Source organism: Pristiophorus japonicus, chromosome 1 (genome assembly GCF_044704955.1).
Source record: "Pristiophorus japonicus isolate sPriJap1 chromosome 1, sPriJap1.hap1, whole genome shotgun sequence".
NCBI lineage: Eukaryota > Metazoa > Chordata > Chondrichthyes > Pristiophoridae > Pristiophorus > Pristiophorus japonicus.
Genome location: NC_091977.1, coordinates 19037225 through 19060239, shown reverse-complemented (window position 1 = coordinate 19060239; position 23015 = coordinate 19037225). Strand labels below are relative to the sequence as shown.

Genomic DNA, 23015 nt, shown 5'->3' with positions numbered 1-23015 from the left:
AGGGAGGAGGCCACTTGGTCTGGGCTAGGTGTGGGGACCGGGAGGAGGCCACTCGGTCTGGGCTAGGTGTGGGGATCGGGAGGGAGGAGGCCACTCGGTCTGGGCTAGGTGTGGGGACCGGGAGGGAGGAGGCCACTTGGTCTGGGCTAGGTGTGGGGACCGGGAGGGAGGAGGCCACTTGGTCTGGGCTAGGTGTGGGGATCGGGAGGGAGGAGGCCACTTGGTCTGGGCTAGGTCTGGGGACCGGGAGGTCGGAGGCCACTTGGTCTGGGCTAGGTGTGGGGATCGGGAGGTCGGAGGCCACTCGGTCTGGGCTAGGTGTGGGGACCGGGAGGAGGCCACTCGGTCTGGGCTAGGTGTGGGGATCGGGAGGGAGGAGGCCACTTGGTCTGGGCTAGGTCTGGGGACCGGGAGGTCGGAGGCCACTCGGTCTGGGCTAGGTGTGGGGATCGGGAGGTCGGAGGCCACTCGGTCTGGGCTAGGTGTGGGGACCGGGAGGAGGCCACTCGGTCTGGGCTAGATGTGGGGATCGGGAGGGAGGAGGCCACTTGGTCTGGGCTAGGTCTGGGGACCGGGGGGTCGGAGGCCACTCGGTCTGGGCTAGGTGTGGGGATCGGGAGGAGGCCACTCAGTCTGGGGACCGGGAGGAGGCCACTCAGTCTGGGGACCGGGAGGAGGCCACTCGGTCTGGGCTAGGTGTGGGGATCGGGAGGGAGGAGGCCACTTGGTCTGGGCTAGGTCTGGGGACTGGGAGGAGGCCACTCGGTCTGGGCTAGGTCTGGGGACCGGGAGGAGGCCACTCGGTCTGGGCTAGGTGTGGGGATCGGGAGGAGGCCACTCGGTCTGGGGACCGGGAGGAGGCCACTCGGTCTGGGCTAGGTCTGGGGACCGGGAGGATGCCACTCGGTCTGGGGACCGGGAGGAGGCCACTCGGTCTGGGGACCGTGAGGAGGCCACTCGGTCTGGGGACCGGGAGGAGGCCACTCGGTCTGGGCTAGGTGTGGGGACCGGGAAGAAGCCACTCGGCCTGGGCTAGGTGTGGGGATCGGGAGGGAGGAGGCCAGTCGGCCTGTGCTAGGTGTGGGGATCGGGAGGGAGGAGGCCAGTCGGCCTGTGCTAGGTGCGGGGATCGGGAGGGAGGAGGCCACTCTGCCTGGGCTAGGTGTGGGGTTGGGAGGGAGGAGGCCAGTCGGCCTGTGCTAGGTGTGGGGATCGGGAGGGAGGAGGCCAGTCGGCCTGTGCTAGGTGTGGGGATCGGGAGGGAGGAGGCCAGTCGGCCTGTGCTAGGTGCGGGGATCGGGAGGGAGGAGGCCAGTTGGTCTGGGCTAGGTGTGGGGATCGGGAGGGAGGAGGCCACTCTGCCTGGGCTAGGTGCGGGGATCAGGAGGAGGCCAGTCGGCCTGTGCTAGGTGTGGGGATCGGGAGGGAGGAGGCCAGTTGGTCTGGGCTAGGTGTGGGGATCGGGAGGGAGGAGGCCACTCTGCCTGTGCTAGGTGTGGGGACCGGGAGGAGGCCAGTCGGCCTGTGCTAGGTGTGGGGATCGGGAGGGAGGAGGCCAGTCGGTCTGGGCTAGGTGTGGGGATCGGGAGGTAGGAGGCCACTCGGCCTGGGCTAGGTGTGGGGATCGGGAGGGAGGAGGCCACTCTGCCTGTGCTAGGTGTGGGGACCGGGAGGAGGCCAGTCGGCCTGTGCTAGGTGTGGGGATCGGGAGGGAGGAGGCCAGTCGGTCTGGGCTAGGTGTGGGGATCGGGAGGGAGGAGGCCACTCGGCCTGGGCTAGGTGTGGGGATCGGGAGGGAGGAGGCCACTCTGCCTGGGCTAGGTGCGGGGATCAGGAGGAGGCCAGTCGGCCTGTGCTAGGTGTGGGGATCGGGAGATAGGAGGCCAGTCGGCCTGTGCTAGGTGTGGGGATCGGGAGGGAGGAGGCCAGTCGGCCTGTGCAAGGTGTGGGGATCGGGAGGGAGGAGGCCAGTCGGCCTGTGCTAGGTGTGGGGATCGGGAGGGAGGAGGCCACTCTGCCTGGGCTAGGTGCGGGGATCAGGAGGAGGCCAGTCGGCCTGTGCTAGGTGTGGGGATCGGGAGGGAGGAGGCCACTCTGCCTGGGCTAGGTGCGGGGATCAGGAGGAGGCCACTCTGCCTGTGCTAGGTGTGGGGATCGGGAGGGAGGAGGCTACTTTGCCTGGGCTAGGTGTGGGGATCGGGAGGGAGGAGGCCACTCTGCCTGTGCTAGGTGCGGGGATCAGGAGGAGGCCACTCGGCCTGTGCTAGGTTCGCGGATCGGGAGGAGGCCACTCGTCCTGTGCTAGGTGTGGGGATCGGGAGGGAGGAGGCCAGTCGGCCTGTGCTAGGTGTGGGGATCGGGAGGGAGGAGGCCAGTCGGCCTGGGCTAGGTGCGGGTATCGTTACCGGCATCGGCAGGGGAGGGACTTTAATCATTTAATGGAGGTAAGTTACTGCAATATATTTTAAGGTGCTCGTGCAGGTTGCGAGCTGGGTGTATGTTTCACTTTTAGCTTCAGCCCGCTTGTGTCCCTCGTTACCGTGGCAACCCGATCTTTTTGGCGTAGATCAAGGTTTCACCCCCAAAACTAAAGGACAGACTCGGGCATGTGCCAAAATGAAGAAATCAAACGGGGCCTCAAAAAAACGGGCATAACTCTTCAAGTGTGCCAAAAAACAGCTTTGGGGAAAATTGAGCCCAATAAATTATAGACAAAAGCATCCATCCCTGAACAGAAGGCTTGGGGATGCACTGGTGTGAGTGGGAGGTGCTTCAGATTAGAGTCCAGTGAATGCCAGTATGACTAAACCGTTCTCTTTTTGTGTTAAGGTGGTCAGTGCGACTTCGACACTTGCCTTGGGGATCAACATGCCATGCAAGACTGTTGTTTTTCTCCATGACTCTGTGCACCTGGATTCTCTCAATTACAGACAGGTAGTAGAAATGGATAGTGGTAAAGTAACAATGCTGGCCCGAGTTAAAATGTGAGCCTGAGGGACCCGTGCCCAGGATGCTTGTGACCAATATGGGGCCCTCGCCAGAGCCTAACGTGAAAATACAGGGCCTCTCGATAAAATTGCAGGAATGGTAGCATAGTGGTTACGTTCCTGGACTAGTAATCCAGAGGCCTGCTCGAATAGTCCAAGAAAGGCACGTTCAAATCCCACCACGGCAGCTGGGGAATTTAAATTCGATTAAATAAATGAATCTGGAATAAAAAGCTTGTGTCAATAATGGTGACCATAAAACTACCGGAATGTCGTAAAAACCCATCTGGTTCACTAATGTCCTTTGCGGAAGGAAATCTGCCGTCCTTACCCGGTCTGGCCTCTATGTGACTCCAGACCCACAGCAATGTGGTTGAATCTTAACTGCCCTCTGAATTGGCCCAGCGAGACACTCAGTTGTATTCAAGAAGGCGGCTCACCACCACCTTCTCGAGGAAATTATGCATGGGCAATAAATGCTGGCCTTGCCAGTGACGCCCACATCCCGTAAATGAATAAATAAAATAAAACACGACTTTCCCACCATATCCCTTGATTCCCTTCGAGTCCAAAATTCTATCGATCTCAGTCTTGAATATACTCAACGACTGACCATCCACAGCCCTCTGGGGTAGAGACTTCCAAAGATTCACCACCCTCTGAGTGAAGAAATTTCTCCTCATTTCAATGGCTGACCCCTGAGACTATGCCCCCTAGTTGTAGACTCTCCAGCCAGGGGTAATGGCCTCTCAGAATCTACCCATACAGAATTACGCATGAAAACGGCTGTATCAACCATTGCGCTCGCCTTAGTCTATCAACCTGCTCTCCTCGCCTCACAACCTCGGACCCAAAGGTCACCCTGCTGTCTTGCGTTTCAGATGTCGGGGAGAGCCGGACGCCGGGGTATGGATAATTTGGGGAAAGTGATTTTCTTTGACGTGCCTTTGCCGAAAGTGCAGCGACTGATAAAAGCCAACATACCCCAGCTGAAGGGACAGTTCCCCCTGACCATATCCTTTGTGCTCCGTCTCATGCTGTTAGCAGCGAAAGCCGATGACAAGGCCGACGCCAAGGCTAAGGTAATTCGCTCGGTGCTTTTCTCTCTCTGCTAGATTCCTCGTCTTAAACCTCTTCACCGGTACTCGCACCAAGTCACGTTCACACATCACCCCTGTGCTCGCTGACCTACATTGGCTCCCGGTCCGGCAATGCCTCTATTTTAATATTCTCATCCTTGCTTTCAAATCCCTCGCCCCTCCCTACCTCTGTAACCTCCTCCAGCCTCACAACCCCTCCAAGATATCTGCGCTCCTCCAATTCTTCCCTCTTGAGCATCCCTGATTATAATCGCTCCACCATTGGTGGCCGTGCCTTCAGCAGCCAAGGCCCCGAGCTCTGGAATTCCCTCCTCAAACCTCTCCACCTCACTCTCCTGCTTTAAGTCACTCCTTAAAGCCTACCTCTTTTTCCTAATATCTCTTTATCTGGCTCGGTGTCAAATTTTGTTTGATTACGCTCCTGTAAAGCACCTTTGGGATGTTTTACTACATTAAAGGCACTATATAAATGCAAGTTGTTATTGAGGTAATTGGTTGTGAGAAAGAGGGATAAAGGGACATGGCAACCACATGGGATTAGGACTATTACTCATGGGATGAAAGGCCTGTGCATAGTAATTTCTATATTATTAGAACAATAAATTTGAGAGATTTATGTCTGGCAAGAGTAATAATGGTAACGGAACCAAGTTGAGTAAATGGAGTTAAAATACAGATCAGCCATAATCTCATTGAATGGGGAACAGGCTCGAGTGACTGAATGACCTACTCCTGTTCCAATGTTCCTTTGTTCCTTCAATAACAACAACTTGTATTTATATAGCGCTTTTAATGTAGTAAAATGTCCCAAGGGCACTTCACAAGAGCATTACCAAACAAAGTTTGACATTGACCCACATAAGTGTATATTAGGGCAGAGAGCTTGGTTTTCAGGAACATCTTAAAGGAGGAAAGAGAGGTAGAGAGGTGAAGAAGTTCAGGGAGGGAATTCCAGAGGTGGGGCCTAGGCAACAGAAGGCACGCACCAATGGTGGGGCGATTAAAATCAGGGTTGCTCAAGAGACCAGAATTAGAGGAGGGCACTTATCTCAAAGGTTTTAGGGCTAGAGGAGATTGCAGAGATAGGGAGGGGTGAGGCCACGGAGTGATTTATAAAGCAAGGATGAGAATGTTAAAATCGAGGCATTGCTTAAATGGGAGCCAATGTAGGTCAGCGAGCACAGGGGTGGTGGGTGAACGGGACTTGGTGCGATTTAGGAAACGGGCAGCAGAGTTTTGGGTGACCTCAAGTTTACGAGAAGGGAGGGTGATTATAAGAACATAAGAAATAGGAGCAGGAGAAGGCCATATGGTCACTCGAGCCTGCTTGGCCATTTAATACGATCATGGCTGATCCGATCATGGACTCAGGTCCACTTCCCTGCCTGCTCTCCATAACCCCTTATTCCCTTGTCATTTAAGAGTCTATTTCTATCTTAATTTTATTCAATGTCCCAGCTTCCATAGCTCTCTGAGGCAGCGAATTCCACAGATTCACAACCCTCTGAGAGAAGAAATTTCTCCTCATTTCTGTTTTAAATGGCGCCCCTTATTCTAAGATCATGCCCCCGAGTCCTAGTCTTCCCCATCAGCGGAAACATCCTCTCTGCATCCACCTTGTCAAGCCCCCTCATAATCTTATACGTTTTGATAAGATCACCTCTCATTCTTCTGAATTCCAATGAGTTGAGGCCCAACCTACTCAACCTTTCCCCAAAAGCCAACCCCCTCATCTCTGGAATCAACCAAGTGAACCTTCTCTGAACTGCCTCCAAAGCAAGTATATCCTTTCATAAAGATGGAAACCAAAACTGCACGCGGTATTCCAGGTGTGGTTTCACCAATACACTGTATAACTGTAGCAAGACTTCCCTGCTTCCCTTTGCAATAAATGCCAAGATTCCATTGGCCTTCCTGATCACTTGCTATACCGACATACTATCTTTTTATGTTTCATGCACAAGCACCCTCAGGTCCCGCTGTACTGCAGCACTTTGCAATTTCTCCATTTAAATAATAACTTGCTCTTTGATTTTTTTTCTGCCAAAGTGCATGACCTCACACTTTCCACCATTATACTCCATCTGCCAAATTTTTGCCCAATCACCTAGCCTGTCTATGTCCTTTTGCAGATTTTGTGTGTCCTCCTCACGCATTGCTTTTCCTCCCATTATGTTGGGTGCCTCTCTGTCTTTCTCTATCCTTCCGCCCTTTGATACAAATCGTTTTCCAAAAGCAACATTAGTAAAGGCCAGCTGAGGGTGGCTGCCTGGGGGTGCGTGACATTCTATGGGGAAAAGGGGGTGAGTAAAGAGGAAGAAGTGGGAGGGCAGAGAGGGAGGAGGGAGAGGAGATGGGGGGGATGGACGAGAGGGGCGGTGAGAGAAGAGGGTAGGTGTGAGGAGGGGGGAGGAGAAGAGTTGGCAGCAGGGGTGGCTGGGGTGACAAGTGAGAAACGTCCATCAAAGTGGTGAAACAATAGCGTAAAATGAAGGTTATTTCGTTCATGTGATGTTTACCTGACTATTTAAAAATAAATCTTTCACAGGCACTATCAGTCCTTCAATATTCCATGATGACCTTCAATCAACCCAAAAAACAGGATATAGTCAAATTCTACTTCCTGTTCTCTCTGCAGTTTCTGCTTCGAGAGGTGAGCATGTCATTGTTTTGTAAAATCTATTGTCTCATCAAAGTTCCGACGGCTTTGCAAACCTTCCGGCACAAAATACATTGGTCGGGAATTTCCTCGGAGCTGCTCCCGCTCCCCCTGGGCGTTACATCACCGGAAGTGTGCCGGAAAGCCTGTTTACGGCAGCAGGAACAGCTCGAAGGCATTCCCAGGCCATTGAAAGCTCCTCCCTCGTGCCTGGTCAATGGGGAATCCATTTTAAAAAGTCAGCATTGACCCGCATTTATCAGTTACACCTGTAGGTAGCGCTGTGATCGCCATATTGTCGGACCTGTCCACACCCAGTGGTGACACCATTGTTTATGCCTGTGAAGTCACCCTGTGTATAAGCACACAACCCCATTACAAATCCATTCAGTGGCAGTACAGAATTAAGGTTTATGTAAAAAAAAATCTGATATAAGATAGTCGATAATAATTCCAATAGGGAATTCAGAAGAAATTTCTTCACCCAGAGAGTGTGGAACTTGCCAACAGAGGGTATAGTTGAGGCAAATACCACAGATGCATTTAAGAAGAAGCTAGATAAATAACATAAGAACATAAGAAATAGGAAAAGGAGTAGGCCATACGGCCCCTCGAGCCTTCTCCGCCATTTAATACGATCGTGGCTGATCTGATCATGGACTCAGGTCCACTTCCCTGCCCGCTCCCCAAAACCTCTTATCCCCTTATCGTTTAAGAAACTGTCTATTTCTGTCTTAAATTTATTCAATATCCCAGCTTCCACAGCTCTCTGAGGCAGCGAATTCCACAGATTCACAACCCTCTGAGAGAAGAAATTTCTCCTCATCTCAGTTTTAAATGGGCGGCCCCTTATTCTAAGATTATGCCCCCTAGTTCTAGTCTCCCTTATCAGTGGAAACATCCTCTCTGCATCCACCTTGTCAAGCCCACTCATCTTATACGTTTCGATAAGATCTTCTCTCATTCTTATGAATTCCAATGAGTAGAGGCACAACGTACTCAACCTTTCCTCATAAGTCAATCCCCTCATCTCTGGAATCAACCGAGTGAACCTTCTCTGAACTGCCTCCGATTATGTTCCTAACACAGATGAGACTGCCTACAGGGAGGTTAAAGTAACAGTGACCTCAGTCTTTATTAAGACATTCCAGGGTGAGGAACAGGCCTTAGGGACCGGCTTATATACAGTGCTCCCAAGGGATGCTAGGATCCCTTGGGACTTCAGGGGGTGCGCCCCCTGGTGGCGGAACATGGGAGTGCATGCTTTACAGATACACAACATCACAACTGCCCCCCCCTAAAGTCAAAGTGAAAACTATTTACAAGGTGAGGCAGTCGGGAGCCTTTCTTTCCCTGGTGGACCGCCTCGGTACAAATATCTGTTCTGGTGTGTTGGCTGTGCCCTCACTGGGCTGGCGTGTTGTTGGCCCTGCAGGGCTGTTGGGTGAGCCTGGCCTTGCTGGTCTGTTGGGCATGGTGGGTTTGATTTCCTGGTCCGGGGTGATGTCGTTGATCCTTTGGGTATGTGTTGTGGGCTCGAAAAAGGTGGTGTCTGCTGTGGGTTGTTCAGGGCAGTCTGTGAACCGTAGCCTAGTTTGGCCCAGGTGCTTTCTGCAAATTTGTCCATTTTCTAGTTTGACTGCAAACACCCTACTCCCTTCTTTAGCTATCACCGTGCCCGCGATCCACTTGGGACCATGTCCATAGTTTAGCACATACACACGGTCATTCAGATCAATTTCCCGTGACACAGTGGCACCACCATCGTTTACATTTTGTTGCTGCCGCCTGCTCTCTACCTGATCATGCAGGTTGGGGTGAACCAGCGAGAGTCTGGTTTTAAGTGTCCTTTTCATGAGTAGCTCAGCCGGGGGCACCCCTGTGAGTGAATGGGGTCCCGTGCGGTAGCTGAGCAGTACACGGGACAGGCGGGTTTGGAGTGAGTCTTCTGTGACTCATTTGAGGCTCTGTTTGATTGATTGAACTGCCCGCTCTGCCTGCCCATTGGAGGCTGGTTTAAACGGGGCCGAGGTGACATGTTTGATCCCATTGCGGGTCATGAATTCTTTAAATTCGGCACTGGTGAAACATGGCCCGTTGTCACTGACCAGTATGTCAGGCAGGCCGTGGGTGGCAAACATGGCCCTCAGGCTTTCAATGGTGGCGGTGGCGGTGCTTCCCCACATTATTTCACATTCAATACATTTTGAAAAAGCATCCACCACCACCAGGAACATTTTACCGAGAAACGGGTCTGCATAGTCGACATGGATCCACGACCATGGTCTGGAGGGCCAGGACCACAAACTTAGTGGTGCCTCTCTGGGCGCGTTGCTCAAATGAGCACACACGCTGCATTGCCGTACACAGGACTCTAAGTCAGAGTCGATACCGGGCCACCACACGTGGGATCTGGCTATCGCTTTTTTCATTACTATACCCGGGTGTGTGCTGTGGAGATCCGAGATGAACGTCTCCCTGCCCTTTTTGGGTAGCATTACGCGGTTACCCCACAACAGGCAGTCTGCCTGAATGGACAGCTCGTCCTTTCGCTGCTGGAACGGCTTGATTAGCTCTTGCATTTCAAGGGGATGCTGGCCCAGCTCCCATGTAGTACACAGTTTTTTCGAGGGACAGCAGAGGATCTTGGCTGGATCAAGTCCTAATCTGGCGGGCCGCGACAGGTGATTTATCATTTTCAAACGCTTCCATAACCATCAACAAGTCTGCGGGCTACACCACCATCAACAAGTTTGCAGGCTGCGCCATTTCCATCCCCGTGGTGGGCAATGGTAGCCGACTGAGAGCATCCGCACAGTTCTCGGTGCCTGGCCTGTGGCGGATGGTATAGTTATACGCTGATAGCGCGAGTGCCCACCTTTGTATGCGGGCTGAGGCATTAGTATTTTCGACCTCTTCAACCGCAGTCCTATGCAATCCAGTCACTGGAGGACCTCCTCCAGGTTTTGTAGGTGCTCGATGATGTCCCAACCCGTGACCAATATCTCGTCCTGGAAAACCACCGTGCGTGATACCAACTTGAGTAGGCTCTCCATGTTTCTCTGGAAGATCGCTGCAGCCGACAGAATTCCAAACAGGCATCTGTTGTAGATGAATAGTCCCTTGTGCGTGTTGATGCAGGTGAGGCCCTTCGAACACTCCTCCAGATCCTGCGTCATGTAGGCCGAAGTCAGGTCGAGCTTGGTGAACGTCTTGCCTCCTGCCAGCGTCGCAAATAGCTCGTCTGCCTTAGGTAGCGGGTATTGGTCCTGTCGCAAGAAATGATGAATAGTTTCTTTATAATCGCCGCAAATTCTGACCGTGCCATCACTTTTGAGTACTGGAACAATCGGGCTGGCCCACTCGCTAAATTCCAGTGGGGAGATGATGCCCTCGCGTTGCAGCCTGTCCAGGTCGATTTCCACTCTCTCACTTATCATGTGAGGTACCGCTCGCGCCTTGTGGTGAATGGGTCGTGCCTCTGGGACCAAGTGGATCCGCACCTTCACCCCAGAAAAATTTCCAATGCCTGGCTCAAAGAGGGAAGGAAATTTGTTAAGAATTTGTGAGGCCTCATCGACATGTGATAGCGCTGGGATGCAATCCCAGATCCAGCGGATTTTGCCCAGCCAGCTCCTTCCAAGCAGTGTGGGGCCATCGCCCGGGACAATCCAGAGTGGCAGTTCGTGCACCTTGCCCTTGTGGGTGACCTTGACCATGGCACTGCCCAGGACAGTGATGAGCTCTTTGTGTACGCTCTCAGTTTCGTGTGGATGGGGCTCAGGGCTGGCCTGAGTGCCTTGTTGCACCACAGTCTCTCAAACATCTTTTTACTCATGATGGATTGGCTAGCGCCAGTGACCAGTTCCATGGCTACGGGTAAGCCATTCAATTTTACATTTACCATTATAGGTGGACATTTTGTCGAAAATGTGTGCACCCCGTGTACTTCAGCATCTGCCTCCTCTCTCTGTGGCTCGAAATTGCTTTGATCCACCATGGACTGATCTTCCTCTGCCACCTGGTGGTTAACAGGTTTTGCAGAGCTTGCAGCTTGTCTGCAATCTCGTCCTATTGTTCCACAGCTCCCGCAAACATACCCTTTGAAGCGGCATGAATAGGCTGAATGGAAGCCTCCACAATGTCAACATGGTGTGAATTGCCATGCATTCATCCTTTGTTGCGGACTCTGAGTCATCTGGGTCACCAGAGGCCTGCTGGCAGTTGCAGACTCGTGGTTTCTGCCCTGTACATTTCTGCTCGCAAACACAGTTCTAGTTAATTTATGAACATTGCTAGCACTTGTATGCTGAGAGATGTGTTTAGTGTTATCACTGGTGGACATAAACGCCTGTGCTATCGCAAGGCCTTACTGAGGGTCGGTGTCTGTACAGTCAAAAGTTTTCGTAGAACGGTCTCGTGGCCAATGTCCAGTACAAAAATGTCTCTGAGCATTTGCTCCAGGTAGCCATCAAACTCACATTGTCCTGCAAGTCGCCTTAGCTCGGCAACGTAGCTCGCCACCTCCTAACCTTCAGATCGCTGGCACGTGTAGAAGCGATACCTCGCCATCAGCACACTCTCCCTCGGGTTAAGATGTGCCAGAGCCTGTGTACACAGCTCCTCATACAACTTATCTGTGGCTTTCACCAGAGCCAGAAGATTCTTCATGAAGCTGTAGGTCGGTGCCCCGCAGACCGTGAGGAGGACCACTCTCCTTTTTGCAGCACTTCCTTCTCCGTCCAGATCGTTGGCTACAAAGTACTGGTCTAGTCGTTCGAGATAGGCTTCCCAGTCCTCACCCTCCGAGAACTTCTCCAGGATGCCCACAGTTTGCTGCATCTTTGCGTTGGATTCGTATACTCGTCGCCAGTTAGTGTGTTCCTAACACAGATGAGACTGCACACAGGGAGGTTAAAGTAACAGTGATCTCAGTCTTTATTAAGACACTCCAGAGTGAGGATCAGGCTTTTATACAGTGCTCCCAAGGGATGCTGGGATCCCTTGGGACTTCAGGGTATGCGCTCCCTGGTGACGGAACATGGGAGTGCATGCTTTACAGATACACAACATCTCCAAAGCAAGTGTATCCTTTTGTAAATATGTAAATCAAAACTGCACACAGTATTCCAGGTGTGGCCTCACCAATACCCTGTATAACTGTAGCAAGACTTCCCTGCTTTTATACCCTCTTTGCAATAAAGGCCAAGATACCATTGGCCTTCCTGATCACTTGCTGAACCTGCATACAATCCTTTTGTGTTTCATACACAAGTACCCCCAGGTCCCGCTGTACTGTGGCACTTTGCAATCTTTCTCCTTTTAAATAATAACTTGCTCTTTGATTTTTTTCTGCCGAAGTGCATGACCTCACATTTTCCAACATTATACTCCATCTACCAAATTTTTACCAACTTAGCCTGTCTATGTCCTTTTGCATATTTTTTTGTGTCCTCCTCACACATTGCATTTCCTCAGAAAACCTGGCTACGTTACACTCAGTCCTTCTTCCAAGTCGTTAATATAGATTGTAAATAGTTGGGGTCCCATCCCTGAACCCTGCGGCACCCCACTAGTTACTGATTGCCAACCCGAGAATGAACCATTTATCCCGACTCTCTGTTCTCTGTTAGTTAGCCAATCCTCTATCCATGCTAATATATTACTCCCAATCCAATGAACTTTTATCTTGTGCAGTAACCTTTTATGTGGCACCTTATCGAATGCCTTCTCAAAGTCCAAATACACCACATCCACTGGTTCTCCTTTATCCACCCTGTTCATTACATGCTCAAAGACTTCCAGCAAATTTGTCAAACATGACTTCCTCTTCATAAATCCATGCTGACTCTGCCTGATTGAATTATGCTTTTCCAAATGTCCTGCTACTGCTTCTTTAATAATGGACTCCAACATTTTCCCTACCACAGATGTTAGGCTAGCTGGTCTATAGTTTCTTGCTTTTTGTCTACCTCCTTTTTTAAATAGGGGTGTTACATTTGCAGTTTTCCAATCTGCTGGGACCACCCCAGAATCCAGAGAATTTTGGTAAATTACAACCAATGCATCCACAATCCCTGCCGTTACTTCTCTTAAGACCCTAGGATGCAAGCCATCAGGTGCAGGGGATTTATCTGCCTTTCGTCCCATTATCTTACTGAGTACCACCTCCTTAGTGATTGTGATTGTGTTAAGTTCCTCCACCCGCTATAGCCCCTAGACTATCCAGTGTTAGAATATTGTTAGTAAAGACTGATACAAAATATTTGTTCAGAGTTTCTGCCATCTCCATGTTCCCCATTACTAATTCCCCGGTCTTGGCCTCTTTTCCTTTTTTTTTTGACACCGCTATCACTTCAGAAAGCAGTGTGCAACGATGTGTTCATGTCCATTCTCCCCAAATCATTATGTCCCTATTTCCCCATCTAATCTCGTTCCGAACTTGACCCTTGGAACTGCACACCAATTTTGCCAGTTCAGGAGTGGATTTTAAAACCCCACCCCTCCTCTCACCTTCAGTGTCAGCTGTGGCTCAGTGGGTAGCACTCTTGCCTCTGAGTCAGCAGGTTGTGGGTTTAAGTCCCACTCCAGGGACTCGAGCAGAAAAAAATCTAGGCTGACACTCCCAGTGCACTGCTGAGGGAGTGTTGCACTGTCGGAGGTGCCGTCTTTCAGCAGAGATGTTAAACCTGTTTGCTCTCTCAAGTGGACATAAAAGATCCCATGGCACTATTTTGAAGAGGAGCAAGGGAGTTATCCCCGATGTTATGGCCAATATTTTCCCCTCAATGAACATAACAAAAACACCCAGATTATCGGGTCATTATCACATTGCTGTTTGTGGGAGCTTGCTGTGCGCACATTACAACATTCGCGTTTCCGACATTACAACAGTGACGACACTTCAAAAAGTACTTAATTAGCTGTACATCACTTTGAGACATTCAATGGTCATGAAAGGCGCTATAGAAATGCAAGTCTTACTTTCTTTCTGGACTTGGTTCTCCCTCCCCCAACCCTGTGGAAGACCCACCCTCCCACCCTCCACCACTGACAGAGTTCCTGGGCCTGGAACTCTTTCCCCGGCTAATGGACCTTTTGAGCTTGTAAATCCACTCAAACTAGTTGTTGGACATTTTAAACTATGAACACTTACCCACCATGACATTTGTTGGGCCTTCTCCCCGTCCCCTTGATGGATTTTCTCACTCGTGAACCTAGTCCCCTCATAGCTTCCCTCTTCTCTCACCTCCCCTCTCCTCCATCCAGCCATCTCCTCTCCCTCCCTCCGCTCTACCCTTCCACCTCTCCCCTGCCCTCTCCTCCTCTCCCCGCAGCCCATCTGCCTCTTCCCTTCCTCTGGGCCCTGCCCCCAACACTCTCCCCCTTCCCTCATCCTCTCCTTCCTCTGTTCTCCTTTCCGTCTTCCCTTTTCTTCCCCTCCCTGCTCTCTCATCCCCCTCCCCTTCCTCCCACCATTCCCTTTTTCAAACCAGGTTCCCCCTCCCCTTCCCCCTTCCCCTTACCACCTCCTTCCTTCCTTTCCCCTTTCGCTGTGCACTTCCCAGTTATTCCCACACCTTCCCACTTATTCCTCCCTGCATCCCTCTCCTTGCCCCCTTTCCTTCTGTCCTTGAGCCTCTCCCTTCCATCCTACTCCTCCCAGCTTCCTCTCCCTCTATCTCTGTGTCCCTTACCCCACCATGGCCCAGTCACCCTGGCCCCCTTCCCCCCCACCACATCCTTTAAGCCTTCTTTGCCTGTTTATAACTTATTCTTCATCAGTTTTTTTTCTCCCCTCTCTCATGAAAGTATTGATCTCTTGCTAGGGCTTCCTGTAGATCCCATGTATATCGGACCTTGGCAGTGAATGGGAGTTAGGGCCCACACGTATTAAAGCACTATACCGTGGGTCTTATCTGCACATGCTGGGCACTTGATTAGGTCATTTAAATACACCAATCAGAAGATTAAAACTTTTTGGGGTGAGGGGACTCTTGATGATCTGCAAATTCCCATTCTCCTCAGTGTGGTTCCCGTCTATAGTGAAGGTCCCATTTTATTGGGATAAAGAGGCATAGACAGAATCCCTTGGTCGACAGATGAGTGACGTGACCCAATCCATCCAGTAGTTCATATCCTGTGTTTCACTGCTTCCAGTCAGCTGTGACTCACCTCTAAGCCAGAAGGCTGTGGGTTCAAATCCACACTTCCAGAGACTTGAGCACAAAAAACAAGGCTGACACGCCCAGTGCAGTGCTGAGGGAGTGCTGCACTGCTGGAGGTGCCGTATTTCGGATGAGACGTTAAACCAAGGCACAGTCTGTCCTCGGGTTAAAGATCCAATGGCACTATTTCGAAGAAGAGCAGGGGAGTTCTCCCTGGCGTCCTGGCCAATATTTATCCCTCAAACCACATCACTAAAATAGATTCTCTGGTCATTATCACATTGCTGTTTATGGGAGTTTGGCTGCTGCGTTTCCTATAATGACTACACTTCAAAATACCAAATTGTCTGTAAAGCCCTTTGGGATGTCCCGAGGTCATGATGGATGCTATGTAAATGCAGGTCAATCTTTCTTTTGCCTTTATTTAAAGGGAATTTTAACACTCAGATTTGAAATGTAGTTAATTTGTAAAAATGAATATCTGAATATAATGATTGATCACTCTAGGGCTTTCTGAATCGAGAGGGTCAGCCCCAAGGATTTGCAGGTCTGGTGATGCATGAACATTATCATGAACCAGCCAACTTCGTTTTCATCCGATTCTTGGTACAAGGACTACTGCACAAAGTCTGTCAACGTGCGCAACCATGTGAGTTTAAACACATTCGGCAGGAATTTCCCGGGCGGTGGGAGTATACTTCTGATCGCCCGCACATGCTGGAAGGAAGGAAGGAAACATAAGAACATAAGGAATAGGAGCAGGAGTTCAACCCTTCGAGCCTGCTCCGCCATTCAGTAAGATCATGGCTGATCTGCTACCTCAACTCCACTTTCCTGCATTATCCCCATATCCCTTGATTCCCTTAATATCCAAAAATCTAGCGATCTCTGTCTTGAATATATTCAACGACTGAGCCTCCACAGCCCTCTGGGGTAGAGAATTCCATTGTTTCACCACCCAGTGAAGAAATTTCTCCTCATCTCAATCCAAAATGGCCGACTTCTTATTCTGAGATTGTGACCCCTGGTTCTAGATTCTGTAGCCAGAGGAAACATCCTCTCTGCATCTACCCTGTCAAACCCTGTCAGAATTGTTTTATGGTTCAATCACCTCTCATTCTTCTAAACTCCAGGGAATATAGGCCTAGTCTACTCAATCTCTCCTCATAGGATATTCCCCCCATCCCAAGAATCAGTCTGGTGAACCTTCGTTGCACTCCCTCCATGGCAAGTATATCCTTCCTTAGGTAAGGCAACCAAAACTGTACGCAATACTCCAGGTGTGGTCTCACCAGGGCCATATATATTTGCAGTAAGACATCTTTACTCTGAGAATGGGTTTGCAGTATGACTAGAATTGCTGAACAGAGGAAATATTCGCCCGCTATTCAAACAGTGCCATGGAACCTACAAGGTCCACCTGGGCAGGCATTCAGGTTAAAGTTTTATGCTAAAGACGCCACCTTCAGCAATGCAGTGCTCCCTCAGTATCAGCCTGGACTACATACTGATATGGTGGAGCAAGGACCCCAACCCACAACCTGTTGAGTCAGAGACAAGAGTGCTAAGGATTGGGCCAAGCATGACTCAACGTTGCAGCGGGAAATATTTCTTGGCATTGAAAGATAAAGATGATGCACAGTGCAGGATATGAACATGCTAAGATGTCAGGCAGGAAAAGATTATCTGGTCCATTAACCCGGTCCCACATTCATGATGGCTGGAACATCCTGACTCAACACTTCTTATCCCCTTCGCCCCCGTCCCCACTCACCTCCGCCCACCCATTCACCCACCCACGCAACATCCTGGGAGAGAGGGGGGAAAGCCCAGGGCTAAAAGGGAAATGCCCCTCCAACAGCCCCCCACCCCCACCTCAGGAGATGGAAACAATTCCATGAGATCACACCGACCGAGTGTTCTCTAACGACGTTTCCCTTGGATATGATGTGACCTCTGCCCCAGTCAGGGACCGTTCCCGCTCCCTCTTGGAGGCGGACAGAGAATCAGCAGTCACCGTACCAGCCGGCAAAGCATTACAGGAGCTCACTGCTCTCCGGTGTAAGTGGGTCTCTATGAGGGGGTCAGGTTCCCTTCTCACCAACTTGAGCGGTTTCGAATCGCTCCCCCTCCCTTGGGTTCTGTACTCTGGATTTATTTGGGGGGCGTGACAAAAGTGCAGAGGACGCTGGTTTGATGCAAAGAACTTTGGTTTTATTACAGTCAAAGTAATGCAGGCTTATTACTCTCATAAGAAAATACACGGCCAAACTTACAATCACTCTAAAAAAGAACAAGACAAGGAAAGGTACAAGGTCAAACTTATAATCACTCTAATAAAGTACCATATATTACATATTCAAAGGCGATTGCAGTAAAATTATACCTCCCACATCCCAATACCTAATTCTAGCTAGGTTAGACTCCAGGGCGGCAGGGATTTATGCTTACCAATCCTTTTGATAGTTAATGGTTGATGTTCTTCCTTCCTTCAGGACTTCAAGACTTCGAGCCTGGAGAAGTTAGTTTTACAACTGTCACGTTGGTTTCTCTCCTTGTCTCTCTCACCTTGTCTTCTCGTCTCTCCCTCTCATAAAAACATATGAATTAGGAACAGGAGTAGGCCATCTAGCCCCTCGAGCCTGTTCCGCCATTCAACAAGATCATGGCTGATCTGGCCGTGGACTCAGCTCCACTTACCCACCCGCTCCCCATAACCCTTAATTTCCTTATTGGTTAAAAATCTATCTATCTGCGATTTGAATATATTCAATGAGCTAGCCTCAACTGCTTCCTTGGGCAGAGAATTCCACAGATTCACAACCCTCTGGGAGAAGAAATTCCTTCTCAACTCGGTTTTAAATTGGCTCCCCCGTATTTTGAGGCTGTGCCCCCTAGTTCTAGTCTCCCCGACCAGTGGAAACAACCTCTCTGCCTCTATCTTGACTATTCCTTTCATTATTTTAAATGTTTCTATAAGATTACCCCTCATCCTTCTGAACTCCAACGAGTAAAGACCCAGTCTACTCAATCTATCATCATAAGGTAACCCCCTCATCTCTAGAATCAGCCTAGTGAATCGTCTCTGTACCCTCTCCAAAGCTAGTATATCCTTCCTTAAGTAAGGTGACCAAAACTGCATGCAGTACTCCAGGTGCGGCCTTACCAATACCCTGTACAGTTGCAGCAGGACCTCCCTGCTTTTGTACTCCATCCCTCTTGCAATGAAGGCCAACATTCCATTCGCCTTCCTGATTACCTGCTGCACCTGCAAACTAACTTTTTGAGATTCATGCACAAGAACCCCCAGGTCCCTCTGCACCTCAGCATGTTGTAATTTCTCCCCATTCAAATAATATTCCCTTTTACTGTTTTTTTTTTTCCAAGGTGGATGACCTCACATTTTCTGACATTGTATTCCATCTGCCAAACCTTAGCCCATTTGCTTAACCTATCTAAATCTCTTTGCAGCCTCTCTGTGTCCTCTGCACAACCCGCTTGCCCACTAATCTTTGTGTCATCTGCAAATTTTGTTACACTACACTCTGTCCTCTCTTCCAGGTCATCTATGTATATTGTAAACAGTTGTGGTCCCAGCACCAATCCCTGTGGCACACCACTAACCACCGATTGCCAACCTGAAAAGGACCCATTTATCCCGACTCTCTGCTTTTTGTTAGTTAGCCAATTCCCGATCCATGCTAATACATTTCCTCTGACTCCGCATACCTTTATCTTCTGCAGTAACCTTTTGTGTGGCACCTTATCGAATGCCTTTTGGAAATCTAAATACACCACATCCATCGGTACACCTCTATCCACCATGCTCGTTATATCCTCAAAGAATTCCAGTAAATTAGTTAAACATGATTTCCGTTTCATGAATCCATGTTGCGTCTCCTTGATTGCACTATTCCTATCTAGATGTCCTGCTATTTCTTCCTTAATGATAGTTTCAAGCATTTTCCCCACTACAGATGTTAAACTAACCGGCCTATAGTTACCTGCCTTTTGTCTGCCCCCTTTTTTAAACAGAGGCATTACATTAGCTGCTTTCCAATCCGATGGTACCTCCACAGAGTCCAGAGAATTTTGGTATTCTCGTCTAACCTCTGTGGAAAACAGTGGGCAGTTATACGATTTCAGTGTTCTAATCTTGCCACCAAACCTCTTCACAATCCTATGTATAATTTTGGCGGGCTTGGTTCTTCTTTGTAATATTTTGTCGGGCTCGTTAAAGTTGATATGTCTTGGGTGGGTTGATCTTCAAAAAGCTGGTTGCTGATGGAAAAATTAGTTTGATAATTGCAATGTCCTTTTGTGCTTAGTCTTTCGCATACAGGCTGGATTGGGCCTCTTTGTGATGTATATGCTGAAAATGATTTGTCCAGACCCATGTTGATGGGGAGCCACCTCTGGGTGATTTGTGATGGTAATGTCTCTTGTGGAGGAAGTTTTCCAAATATTCATTCTTCCAGACAGGTTACCTGATTCCTCACAACCAGACAGTTCCAATAATCAAGTGGGCTTCCTTTGTTCACTCGGTCTGCCCACAGGCTTGAATTTGTCTTGTAATAGTTCATAATTCTATTAAAGTTCGTAGTTTCTTCCATGAACACTTTAGAGTTCCAAACTTTTCGATAGATCGTCCCAAATTAAATTTCCTTTTGAATGAACCCAAACACAGGGGCTCTCTGCAGTGGGAAAGTGTGCCGAATAGATCTACAACGCGCTGATACAACGATACAATCAGGCAAATTTAGCATTCCCAACGTAAAACTGTCTGGCTCCGCACTTGCTTAAAAAAAAGCTGCCCACCTCTTAGCATTGTCCAGTTCTGGTGAAAGATCAGCGGCCTGCAATGGGAATGAACCTGCTGCCACACAGGGCTTCACTTTCCGATCCAGCCCTGCCAGCTTTGCCCGTTTGTTTTAAAGGATGCCAAGCGGTGCCAGCTGTACTTCGGGCACTCGGACCTGTGCAGACTCGTTCCGTCATGTGCTGCCGCCACACAAAGTTTCACATTCAACGTGAATCACTGCGGATGCTGGAAACCTGAAGTAAATCATAAAGTCATAGAATCTTACAGCACAGACGGAGCCCATTCGGACCATCGTTCCTGTGCTGGCTCTCTGAGAGCGATCCATTTAGCCCCACTCCCCTTGCTCTAGGCACATAGCCATGCAATTTTTTTTTCTTTTCAAATATTTAACCAATTCCTGTTTGAAAGATACTATTGAATCTGCTCTTTCCCCCAGAGCCCTGCAATATTTTCCTTTTCAAGTGTATATCAAATTCCTTTTTGAAAGTTAGTATTGAATCTGCTTCCACTGCCCTGTCAGGCAGTGAATTCCAGATCACAACAACTCGCTGCGTCTAAAGATTTCTCTTCATCTACCCTCTTTTGCCAATTGTCTTAAATCTGTGTCACAGAATCATTGAATCATACAAATTTACTGCATGCAAGGAGGTCATTTCGGCACATTGTGTCCACCCCGGCCGAACCAGAGCTATCCAGCCTAATCCCACCAGTCGGCTACTCATAGGGAAAATTAAAACTAGGGGACATAGTCTTGAATAAGGGGCTGCCCATTTAAAACTAAGATGAGGAGGAATTTCTTCTCTCAGAGGGTTGTAAATCTGTGGAATTCTCTGCCCCAGAGAGCTGTGGAGGCTGGGTCATTGAATATATTTAAGGCGGAGATAGGCAGATTTTTGAGCGATAAGGGAGTAAAGGGTTATGGGGAGGGGGCAGGGAAGTGGAGCTGAGCCCATGATCAGATCAGCCATGATCTTATTGAATGGCGGAGCAGGCTCGAGGAGCCGAATGGCCTACTCCTGCTCCTATTTCTTATGTACTTATGTACTCTGAAGAGCAATCCAGTTAGTCCCAGTCGCCGGCTCTTTCCCCATAGTCCTGCAATTATCTTTCTCCTAATGGCTTAATTTACTGACCATGTTTTTTTAGGCTGTTAAATAAGTTTCAGTCAAACACAACCGTGACTCTTTCCTGGCAGCTCGTAACATTTTTGTGTCTGCGGCTGCTATTAAGGACCCTGGGTTATTGAAGTAAATCAAGATTTTTGCACACCATTGTTGTGGATTTATGGATTCTAAAATGGATTCGAGCTGCTTTACATAGTTTTAAGATGTTCGTTACACGTTTCAATTTGCACTATGTGTAGGTGAGGGCATTGAATCACCATTCTCATCGATGGTTGTTAAAAATGTTATTTGTTCATGGGATGTGGGCGTCACTGGTAAGGCCAGCATTTATTGCCCATTCCTAATTTCCCTTGAGCAGGTGGTGAGGTGAGCTGCCTTTATGAGCTGTTGTCCCTTGCAATAGTTTGATACAACTGAGTGGTTTGTTCAGCCATTTCAGAGGGCAGTTAAGAGTCAACCATGTTGCTGTGGGTCTGGAATTACATATAGGCCAGACTGGTCGATTTCCTTCCCTAAAGGACATGAATCAAGATTTTTATTCCAGATTTATTGAACTAAATGAATTTCAATTCCCCAGCTGCTATGGTGGGATTTAAACTCATGTCTCTGGGTCACCAGTCCAGTACCATAACCACTAGGCTACTGTACCCAATGTGATGGGGACTGGCATCAAGGGACATCAGCACACAACTTGCACCATCTTCCAGCTCAATGTTTACTCTTTTTAACAGATTCAAAGACATTTTCAGAAGACGTGATGGAGAAATTAGTTCTCATATTGGCAAACCTCTTTGGAAGGAGATACCTCCTCCCGTGTCTGGCAGAGCAGAAGCTTACTTTTCGACAATCCAAGGTGAGTGGTGGAAAGGATAATCTGGCTAAAAATCCGTGCACCTCTTCCCCCTGCCGCACTCCCAACCCAAGTCCTGCGGAGTAGGGCCGGAAACCAGGCTGAGGCCTGGCTGTGAGGGTCAAAGGTCTCCCTTGTCAGAAGGGAGCGGGGTCTCTCCAAGCCTGGGTGTTTTCCCTGGCCCTGTCCTGGGAACCGACTGGTGGGTCAGTGGGCCCCGCGGGAAGAGAAGGAACCGAGGAACAGGAGGAGGACGTTCACTGATCCATGCCTTAACTCCATCCACCTGCCTTGGCTCCATATCTTTTCATACTCTTGTCCAGGTAAAATCCTATTGACCTCAGATTTAGAATTATTAAAACGATTAGCGACTGGCCTCCCGGTGGACAGAAATCCGCCCTGGGGCGCAAGCTGGACACCTGAACGTTTCGGAAAGTGTATCCATTCTTTACCCCACTCACCCCGCACTTTTTTATAAATGTTTCTGAGGGAGCTTGTCATTCCCTCCCTGAGGACAGCCTTCACCGCATTGTACGGCTCCCGTATATTAGTAACCGTATTAGTGTTATATTAGGGTATATATAGTAGGGTATATTGGGGTGTCAGCTGTGGCTCAGTGGGTAGCTCTTGCGCCTCTGGGTCAGAAGGTTGTGGGTTTAAGTCCCACTCCAGAGACTTGAGCACAAATCTAGGCTGACACTGCAGTGCTGTATGGTCTTTCAGATGAGATGTTAAACCAAGGTCCTGTTTGCTCTCTCAGGTGGATATAAATGATCCATGGCACCATTTGAAAGAAGAGCAGGGGAGTTCTTCCCGGTGTCTGACCAATATTGATCCCTCAACCAACATAACCAAAACTGATTATCTGGTCATTTATCATGGGCAGTCCCGCGAAGCGAGGATGACTTGCTTCCACGCCAAAAAGGGATGAGTTCACAGGTGTTTCAATGAAGGACCTAATATTCCAGATCGTGAAGGGTGGAAGATGCCTGTGCTTCGATTTTTTTAACGTGTGGTGGCCGTTGCACACCAGCCACCACACGGGCTTGACAGAGCTCGGTCTTGGTCCAGTGGCAAGGATTACCCAAGACTAACTGGAGACCAGCTCTGCTGCACAGACCGAGCGTGTACACATATTGCAGAGTGGGCCGGCCCATGCTGCCCCGGGGCCCTCGCCTCTCCTGGGCCCCAGATTCACACCTCTCCTGGGCCCCGGTCACTTCCCTCTACGGACTTTTGCTGCTCCTTCGCCCCTCCTGCTGTGCCTGCCCGCGCTGCAATCAGCGACCTGGCTTCATAGCCGTC

At 49.5% G+C, this 23015-nt stretch overlaps 1 protein-coding gene across 1 annotated transcript in view; it reads left to right on the top strand.

The window, feature by feature from the left end:
* LOC139276698 (probable ATP-dependent RNA helicase DDX60) overlaps positions 1-23015 on the top strand; it is a 159552-nt gene that overhangs the window by 111802 nt on the left and 24735 nt on the right. Inside the window, exons 28-32 of the mRNA XM_070894704.1 lie at positions 2830-2934; positions 3869-4069; positions 6636-6740; positions 15422-15563; positions 21592-21713. Coding sequence (XP_070750805.1) covers positions 2830-2934; positions 3869-4069; positions 6636-6740; positions 15422-15563; positions 21592-21713 — 675 coding nt within the window. The remainder of the gene's footprint in view (positions 1-2829; positions 2935-3868; positions 4070-6635; positions 6741-15421; positions 15564-21591; positions 21714-23015) is intronic.